Consider the following 9,742-nt stretch of genomic DNA (forward strand, 5'->3'; position numbering starts at 1 on the left):
GAATCCTATTGGTTTAGATTGAAGGAATCAATATTACACTCCATCTCCACATTTTCTGATCTCTCTTACTCCTGATCCCATTCCGGAAACTGAATCGTCATTTCACCCTTCTTTCGTAGTATTTAATTTCTTTTTTTATTTATGTTAGAAACTAATTAAATCATCCTCATTCAAATTATAGATCAAATATTGTATTCAGTAGACCCAGAATAATTTTTAATACATTCACTAATACCTCAAAATTTTTTTTAAAATGAGTTTTCAAGCTTAACTTAAATTATAATTAGAAAATTTTAGTCACCGAATCTTGCTTTATTTGGCACCGATCGAAAATTAATATCTAAACGAAAAAGGAAAAAATAATAAACAAAGCGATATTTGAAGAAAATAGTTAATATTTATTCTAATCAGTTGAATTTGTCGATATCAATCAAAATATAAAAACCTTAAACTTGTCAAATGTGGGAATTTCTTATTCCATCATATTATGATTTAAAAAAGAACAAAAAAGAGAGTGTAGAATCCGCTCTTTGAACAGCCCATGGGAAAGTTTAAGCAGGCCCCTGGTTTTCCTTGCAACTCTAAATCCAGTATACCCACTGTATGTATACGTACCATAATTTCCATCTTCAATCATGCACATCTGTCAAAACTTTTTCATAGCATTACAGAGCACAAGTTTTCTCTAGTGTGGGGGAGCTGAATCTGTGTTCTTATCATCTATAAATATATATAAGAGTACGCATGTTCTGTTTCTCGAGTTCCCTGTTTTCTTGGGTACAATATCATCATCATTTTTTATAGGGATTTTAGTTCAGATTTTTTGTCCAGTTGCCAGAGTTTTGACTTGGTTGAAATACCCATATGTTCAATTTTTTGCTGAATATTTTCTATCACGCCAAGATTTTTGGAACTTTTGTACCTTTGTTTTGGATGCAAATGAGGATGGAACAAAACGGTGGTAGAAAAGGTATTAAAGATAAGCGGAGACAGAAGAAACTGTCCCCTGTTCAAAGACTGTATAAGACTTGCAAGGAAGTGTTTGCCGATTGTTCCCCTGGCATTGTTCCGACGCCTCAAAACGTGGAAAAGCTTACTGCTCTTCTGGGTATTCATTAACCTTTTTTTTTGCCTCCATTCATTCTTGTTTTAACGTACTTTTTGGTTTTCGTATAAATTAAGCTTGACATACTGTATTGTATGCTAAATCCTTGTAATCTGTCTTTAGAGTTTCTGACGATCAGTTTGATGTATTAAGAATGCGGGTCTGGTAATGGTATCAGATGGTAAATATCCAAATGTAGATTTTAAAGTTTTAATTTTTTTTATGGCATTTTGCATTCTTGATATCAATTCTCTCACTGAGATCGAAATTTCACTCGGGCCATGATTTCTTGATGAAAGTAATCATGGTAATTTGTTTTAGCTTGAATCGAAAGTAAGGGTACAAGATGATTTTGTTGGACTCACTGCAGCTAACATAGTTTCTTTGAATCTTGCTTGTTTCTGAATTAGACTGTAAAGTTTGTGAATTCATAGATAAGTTGCGATTGCTTTTAGTTATATTTGATTTGGCTCTTGATATCAACAAAATCGTACTATTGTTAATTTGCAAGGTTGTATTTTAAATGATTTTTGTTTCATTGTCTTTGAAGGATCATCTTGAATTAAGGTAACAAACCAAGAATTCAGATATTTTCCTGTTTTCAGATATGCTTTCATTATTAATTCTGTTTCTTTGGATGCTGTCTCGGTGATTTTAGGCTTGTAAAATTGATAAAGAATCAAATTCCTGTTTGCTTGAAGATATGCAAACTGCTGGTTTATGTACTCGTCTCAAATTCGACCAGGCTAATAAAATTTCAAATTTCACACCCACGCAGACCAGATGACCCAAGCGGATGTTGGCTTGAGTCCTAATATGCGGTTTTTCGACAATGACAGAGCTCCAATCATAACGTACCTGCACCTCCACGAGTGCGATAGATTCTCCGTATGTAGTCCGCTGCTTCGCTCTTGATCTCCTCCCCCCTCGTTATGGTGGATATTTATTGTCTTGAATGAATGGTTCCAGATTGGTATTTTCTGCTTGCCACCGAAAAGTGTCATTCCGCTACATAACCATCCTGGAATGACAGTTTTTAGCAAGCTTCTCTTTGGAAAAATGCATTACAAGTCATATGACTGGTTGAATGAGATGGACACCGACTTTGATGCAGCAACTGCCGACACCCTACAAAGTAAGTTAACCCATCATCAATCAGGTGCAAGGAAGGTTACCATACAGCAGCTAATGAGGAAAAACAATTTTAGCTTTTCAAGTTTACTGCCTCCAAATGCATTTAATACATTAAAAAGCTCCCCTCCTCCCTGTTTCGATGTTTACCAGGTGCATCACTAACCATTGGATATGTAGGAATTGGCATGTTCCAATATTGATGATAAATGTACTTTGTGTCTGTGTCGGCCTTTCTTGTATATGACATGACAGATGTTCAAAATTTTGTGGATGTGTTTAGGTGCAAAGGTGATAACAAATCTGGAAAAGTTAAATTATCTGTCCTACAATTGATTAGCGAGAAGCAACATTTTTCCAAGAAGAATGGCAGCTCAGCTTTATGCTGGCTTGTCAAATTAGGAATTTTACTTACTTTAGTGCTGTCTCACCAAGTCATACCTACCTTTGGTCCCATTTGTTTGCTTTTTCAGTAAACGTCGCACCCACCGATTCAAGCTTTTTGAAATCAAGAAAGTGGTATGATATTGCCTAGATTTTACTTCCACCACTACTGTGACAGACGTAATTCCATCCAATACCATCTTTTAATCTTGTACGTTTAATCTAAAGTAATTTAAGATTATCTCATAATTACAGAATTAATGCGGGAACATGATACTAGAAATTGCTAGAGACCCTTGAGACTAGTACATAGTTTGGAGGAGTCGAGTACAATCATGAACTCGAGTACAATTCATGAACCTCGCTCTTTTCCCTTGTCTTTGTAGCTTTATGAACAAGGGTTGATGGGGTGGGGGGTGGGGGTGACATTTTTAATAACTGTCTCTGGCAGACTCCTATTGAGTATCCCCTCTCTAAGTTCAGTTGTAGCCATGTACGCACGTGTTATTGTGTGTGTCGAAAAGTGAGAATGATAATCTTATCATATTTGATCACGCAGGCCGTGCTAATGGATTACGCCTAGCTAAGCTCAAGGTGGACACCTGTTTCACTGCTCCTTGTGAAACGTCGATTTTGTATCCAGCTCATGGTGGCAACATGCACATACTAACAGCCAAGACCGCATGTGCAATACTAGATGTGCTTGGACCTCCATATTGTGATCCTCAGGGTCGTCATTGTCAATACTACCATGAGTTCCCATTAAATAATTTTCAGGGTACTACATTATTTTTTTGGTACTTATGGAGGGGTGGATCTGAAGTGTTGAGTGGGTGGGGGGCTGACTGAAAATGTAGTTTTGGGCAACACATGGATTTCCAAAAAAATTATATGTAAAATTTTAGAGGTTTTTATTCGGGAAGTGATCTCCCCTCACACTCTCCACTGAATCCACTTCTCACCTTGTTCATGCATTCCCACATCACCATGGTTGGTAGTTTAATGCCTCATTTTCATTCAAATTCAGTGGAGGGCTGCAGACTTGTACCTGAGGAAGAACAGGATGAGTATGCATGGCTCATGGAGAGGGAAAACCCGGAAGATTTCTATGTAGTCGGGGTGTCTTATAAAGGACCAAAGATAGCAACAAACTAAGATGTCGCATTGCTACTTCAGTTTCTTTTCGCATTTGTCCTTTTGTTCCCCCCGGATAAGAATATGTTTGTTTCCCTGTGTTCTCAGGATAGTTTCAGAATAATATTTTTGGTTCTGGGAGCGAATAATATCATGCATACGATACAATAATAGGAGAATATCAGCACGAAGATTTAGTTTCAAATGTAAATTTTGAAAAATACAATAGTATCTAGGCTAATATGCTTTTTATATAAAAATTTTGACATGTTAAACATTTATGGATTACCCTTATAACGTGATAAAATATTCATAAATTATAGTTTCAAGGTAGTTCTTTTTTAATACTTTATGGATTTTTTTTACCAATAATCAGGAGTTCCTTATTAACACTTTTTCGGACTAGTATCTCGTACATAGTTTGTCCATGTGAATTACATGACAAGCATGATTTACTTATTATTTATTGCGTTTATTTAGCATACACAAAAAATAACGACTATGAATTTCATCTTATAAAAAAATAATATAGTTATAAATATTGGTGTCAGCTTATATAAACATTGACGAACCAATTCTATTTCTAGCTAATTTTATTCAATAAATGCTATATTCACGAGGTAATTATTTGTTTGAACTTAATAAAAATGAATTTCATGTTGAACGTCATTAATTTTAATCCATTGAATTAAACTAATTGAGTTCTAAAGAAAAATAAATAAGTAGGGCGTCCGAAATTTAACTTAATTCTTTAATGTTTTCCAAAAAAAATATATCAGCATAATAATACGAAATATTACAATATGACATCAGTTACAGTCAGATTAGGATTGGATATATACAATATAATAATATCTCCAAAAATATAATTAAGCATATAATTTACTCTTTCGAAGAAATAATTACTCACAGCAATTATGCACAATTTCCGAACAAAGAAGCAAACAACTTTATCGAGTAAATTTCAGATAGGAGTTTATATTTTGTTGTCTTTTATTTAACTTTTATTATTGAGGAGAATAGTTTAAATTTTGAAAATATATTAAAGATAAATACTATCAATATTTATGAGAGGAAAAATTTTATATATATATATGTAGAGTAGAAATCAAAAGATATTGCGTTACGACGTGTCAAAACGGTCAGCCGTTTCTCGATTATTCTTGCACATAAAAATCCTATTAATAAAAATAAAAAAAAATAAAAAAATAAAAGGACAAACAATCTTGGCAGAGTTTTAAGATCCTCGCCCGAACACTCCCAACTCAGCATCGCATTTTTCTATTACCGATAGGGTTACCTGACAGTAATCCCACTTTTTTATTCGTTTCATTTTCATGGGATTAAGTGTTTTCTGCAGAGCCCATTATTGTTAATCTAAAAAATCTGTAACTTCAAGAAAATCTGGGACGGCAGTTCTTGAAACATTCAGAAATGTCTAAGATTTTGATCCTATTATGTTTCATGTTTTTGAGTTTTGTAAGTGGTTCAAAACTTGGGATTTTTGAGATCAAGAAAGGTGATTTCTCCGTGAAAGTCACCAACTATGGAGCAAGAATCGTCTCTGTTATTCTTCCTGACAAGAATGGTACTCTGATTTCTCGATGTTTGTTGGAATTCATGTTTAATGTTTCATATTTCTGAGTACACGTGCCTGAAAGAACTAATTTTTCCATGATTTTTCAGGGAAGTTAGCAGACGTTGTTCTTGGCTATGATACAGTCAAAGAATATATGGTATGTGTTTTAATTGTTTCGTTTACATTTTTTAAAATGCTGATGAATTTCTCATATGAAAAAGTGAATCTACTGGCTTTCGTCAATGTTGTCGTAGTCAACATATTTCAAGATTTCACATTTCTTCCTTTTTATTGATTTTAGTCATGGATATTTGTTGTAGATGACCATTATTCCTCAACATCTGAATTTACTTAATCCGCAACTTTCAAGCTTTCAAATCTTTTTTTTCTTTTTTTGTCATAAGATTTCAAGTTTTCACATGTTCATAATGTTGGAAAAGGCCATTCTTTTGTTTCCATTTGTCGTGATAGAGAGCTTATTATTCTCCCACCTCAATAATGAGTTCTAAGAATATGGCACGTGCTTTACTATCCTAATATTTGATCATACGACAAGATAAGTTAAAGTCCAGGTATTCAATTCAAAGCTGTTAAATGGGTGATGACTATTTGGTGGTTCTATAGCACGGGGATGTTTTATTGGGTTATCATCCTTAAGAAAAGTGGAAGATCCTGACTCACAAATTTGGAAGAAGACGGAACGTACATGTTTTAAGATAATTTTTTTTTATCATACGAGTATGGGCTTTTGAGCTGCTCGTCCCCACTGTGTTTGCCTCATGTACTCGATATCTGGTTCCAGTACTTGCTCAAACACACGCTGCCTGTAAATGTTTTGTTTTATCATGATTGTGTCCAACTAGCACTTTGCAGAACTTTAGCTACGTCGAAAGTTCCCCTAGATGATCCTTACATGGATTTGATCTTATGACTGCAGAATGATAGCGCTCACTTTGGAGCCATTGTTGGCCGGGTTGCTAATCGTATTGGCGGTGCTAAGTTTGTTCTAAATGGAACTCTATATAAGCTTGACGCTAATGAGGGGTCTAACATGCTTCACGGTAATATGTTGTCAGTCGTTTGTATCTGTCCTTTCCGTCTTTTAGTTGTTGGGGAGACATGGAGTCTTCAGAAAGCATGATACATCTAGCTTACTGTTAGTTTTGAATATTTTGTTTTGCAAGTTTCTTACAGGTGGTAAAAAAGGATTCAGCCAAGTTGCTTGGAAGGTGAAGAAGCACAAGAAACATGAAGAATCTCCTTATATCACCTTATCGTATCACAGTGTTGATGGCGAAGAAGGTAATTTAACAAAACCCTTTCATTTAGCCAGGTTCCCAATTTTACTATCTAAACTCTTGATTCCCTCGTTTCTCCAATAGGATTCCCTGGTGATGTTGAGGCCTCTGTAACATACGCTCTTATCGAACGATACAAATTAAGTGTAACCATGAAGGCGAAAGTTGGAAAAAAAGCGACTCCTGTGAACCTTGCCCAACACAGCTACTGGAATTTTGGCGGTCATAACAGTGGGAATATACTCTCGAATAAGCTGCAGATATTTGCATCACACATCACGCCTGTTGGCAAACAACTCATACCCACCGGTAAAATTGTATCAGTAGAGAATACTCCTTATGATTTTCGTAAACCTCTTGAAATAAAAGGGCCAATAAAGGATCTCCCAGAGGGCTCCAAAGGTTTTGATATAAACTACGTGGTTGATGGTCATAAAGGGCAAAAAATGAAGCCGGTAGCTGTGGTTTACGATAAGAAATCTGGAAGAGTGATGCATTTATCAGCGAATGCTGCTGGAGTGCAGTTGTATACCGGTAACTATATTAACAATGTAACGGGAAAAGGTGGATCTATTTACCAATCTCATGCGGCTTTATGCTTAGAGACTCAAGGATTTCCGGATTCGGTTAATCACCCAAATTTCCCTTCACAGATTATTAATACGGGAGAGACATATGAGCATTGCATGATGTTCACGTTTTCGACGAAGAAATGATATTGAAGTTTAATCATTGTTCGAAACTTGAGATGGGCTGGTTTCTTGTGGCCTTTAATTTTACTTTCTTGGTTCGCTTCTCTTGCACAATGGAATAAACAAACAATATTTGCAGAGGGACACACTTCTGTTGCCTTTTTATAAGAATTTATGATCATATGATCCATATGCCACATGTCGTTTTAGCCTTGGAAAAGTTGCGAGGGTGAATAATTGCGGAAAATCCTATTAATTATCTTCGAAAATCTGCATTACAGTTTTAATGTAAATTTCTGTTATAAAGAAATCTGAAAGTTATCGTGCCTGATTCTGTGTGATGAAAACATCTCATTTTCTTCTCTTGTTTCTCCTCCCTCTTCTGTCCACGGGTTCTTTGTCATGTCTACATGCCCGTAATAATTCATACCATCACTTACAATGTTTATGCATGGCCCGATACCTTTTGCTTGAACGGGAGCATAGAGTTTGTGGATGATTAAAGCACGAAACATGTCAAAGTACAACTTTGTCAATCGCAATGTCATCAGGTTCCTGAAAGACAACAAACAATCAAATTCCTTCTGCCGACAAAGATGAATGGTTCGGACTTCCATGATGCAAAATATAACCCTCTTAGTTTCTTTGTCCTGAATGTCAATATCTACCTATGATGGAAATTCTTTTGCTGCAACCAACCCAAAACATGTTATGCCTATTCAATAATCAAAAGTGTTCATAATATTAAACAATTTGTCTAACTTGTTTTTGATTTAGGGCGAGGTTTGATACGTTCACTCTGTCACTTTTAACCACCTCTCTCAATTTGTATTTTAACATTTCTATCTTAATACAATTTCTACATGTTTGACGATGTGGTATTTCGCTGAAGAACATTTCATCTCCTCTTTTTGGGACTCAACGTCCTCGCTGAGGTTTGTTACATCATCCAAAACCAACGTGGTTGGAGGTGTGATTAATATAAGAAAATATATTTATTAAATGTTTTGTACAATATTTTTATAGTTTAAAGTGTATTAAATATTTATAATAATTTGTATAAAAAAATATATGTATTGTACAATTGTATTATTTTTGTTATTTTTACATGTTCGTCAAAATAAGAATAAATTTGGCTAAAAAAACGAGAATAAGATGATTTTTAAACAAACATATATTATATCTCATTGTCCACAATATTGATAAAAAGCATGAGATAAAATTCTTCTCACAATTGAGATCAAATTGAGCAAAAGTGAAAGTGATACCAATGAAATTATAGTTTTATAAAAATTGAATATTTTGACCATATCTATCAATATACTTGGTAAAACCATACGAAAATTTACCACAATTCAGAAAACTCAATTATTTACAACATTTATTTTATGTGTTATGTCAGACTCATACAAATCATGTGCTCTGATCGTTAGTTCTTATAATTTTTTTATCTAGTTAATTAGCCAGTCTTAAAAAAGTTCAAACTGAATCAACTACTCACTCACTAATCACTATAAGCCCTATACTGGCACAAATATTTGGATCCAGATCTTCTGATACGCAAAGGACAAGTGTTATCAAACGACATTTTTTGATGTTTGCTTTTTCTTTTTTCCTTTGCTTCAACTCGGGCTTCCAAAAATATGGGCCCAAATTTCTCAATTTTTCTCTACGTTTTTTTTTTTTGTTTCTTTCCATTTCACTCCATTTTCTTTTGCCCTTCCACAAACAGACATCAACCGCACCACATATCTTATAAGTTTACTATGTTAAAATTTTAACATTTAATGATTTAAAGATTGAAGATTTCGGTTTATTTAGTTAGAACTGAGGTGTGACTAATCAGTCATCTTCAATCATTCATTGTCATTTTTTTATTTCTGTTTTTTTTATGCTTTAGCCAATCCAGAATATCTATATTAAGCACTAGGGAAATGGCGTCCAAAGAGTAATCCTCCAACAACACAGTCTCTATACTATTCTTGATGAAACTACGAAAGCTTATTTCTTGTAGCAAACTATAAGATTTTCAAAAACTTGATTATACTTGCGATGGTCATGATATGAAATTGTTGACAGACTATGTCTCAAATCAAATTAATTTCTTTTATTTTTGCGGTCAGTTTTATGCATTTTCATCATTGTGCTAAAATATTATAAATACACGACACCACATTTTTGTACAGTTCATATACATTGACGTCGTGGATTCAACATTAAAAGTTCAAATATTTAACTTGCAACAAAATTAAATTTTCTATTTTCAATTTCTCATTTTTTGTATAAAATGTTTGAAATTCGTTCACACCATTTTGCATGCATATGTTAATTGGATTTGTTCGTATATGTAGCAGTCTCAACTCAACCAAGATTTCTTTTGTAATGTTGTTCGTGTATGAAGACGAAAATCTTATTGATT

General features: G+C 34.2%; 2 protein-coding genes across 2 annotated transcripts; both read left to right on the forward strand.

The window, feature by feature from the left end:
• The first annotated feature begins 612 nt into the window (after window positions 1–612).
• Window positions 613–3,904, forward strand: LOC140964179 (plant cysteine oxidase 2-like). The gene is made up of 5 exons (XM_073423743.1): window positions 613–1,108; window positions 1,884–1,993; window positions 2,075–2,240; window positions 3,180–3,398; window positions 3,648–3,904. Exons 1-5 carry the CDS (start codon window positions 865–867, stop codon window positions 3,773–3,775), a joined length of 867 nt encoding a protein of 288 aa, XP_073279844.1. The 5' UTR covers window positions 613–864; the 3' UTR covers window positions 3,776–3,904.
• Window positions 3,905–4,974: 1,070 nt separating this feature from the next.
• LOC140965137 (uncharacterized) lies at window positions 4,975–7,513 on the forward strand. Its single transcript, XM_073425204.1, has 5 exons — window positions 4,975–5,342; window positions 5,441–5,490; window positions 6,271–6,394; window positions 6,528–6,635; window positions 6,716–7,513. Exons 1-5 carry the CDS (start codon window positions 5,189–5,191, stop codon window positions 7,345–7,347), a joined length of 1,068 nt encoding a protein of 355 aa, XP_073281305.1. The 5' UTR covers window positions 4,975–5,188; the 3' UTR covers window positions 7,348–7,513.
• The last annotated feature ends 2,229 nt before the right edge of the window (window positions 7,514–9,742 follow it).

Source organism: Primulina huaijiensis, chromosome 18 (genome assembly GCF_012295235.1).
Source record: "Primulina huaijiensis isolate GDHJ02 chromosome 18, ASM1229523v2, whole genome shotgun sequence".
NCBI classification, from domain to species: Eukaryota; Viridiplantae; Streptophyta; class Magnoliopsida; order Lamiales; family Gesneriaceae; genus Primulina; species Primulina huaijiensis.

Bases quoted from the DNA above. Each gene is read 5' to 3' on its own strand.
- LOC140964179 (XM_073423743.1), top strand. From the start codon at position 865: ATGTTCAATTTTTTGCTGAATATTTTCTATCACGCCAAGATTTTTGGA. The intron at 1,109-1,883 runs GTATTCATTAAC...ACACCCACGCAG, and splicing joins AAAGCTTACTGCTCTTCTGG to ACCAGATGACCCAAGCGGAT. The intron at 3,399-3,647 runs GTACTACATTAT...ATTCAAATTCAG, and splicing joins CCCATTAAATAATTTTCAGG to TGGAGGGCTGCAGACTTGTA.
- LOC140965137 (XM_073425204.1), top strand. From the start codon at position 5,189: ATGTCTAAGATTTTGATCCTATTATGTTTCATGTTTTTGAGTTTTGTA. The intron at 5,343-5,440 runs GTACTCTGATTT...ATGATTTTTCAG, and splicing joins TATTCTTCCTGACAAGAATG to GGAAGTTAGCAGACGTTGTT. The intron at 6,636-6,715 runs GTAATTTAACAA...TTTCTCCAATAG, and splicing joins CAGTGTTGATGGCGAAGAAG to GATTCCCTGGTGATGTTGAG.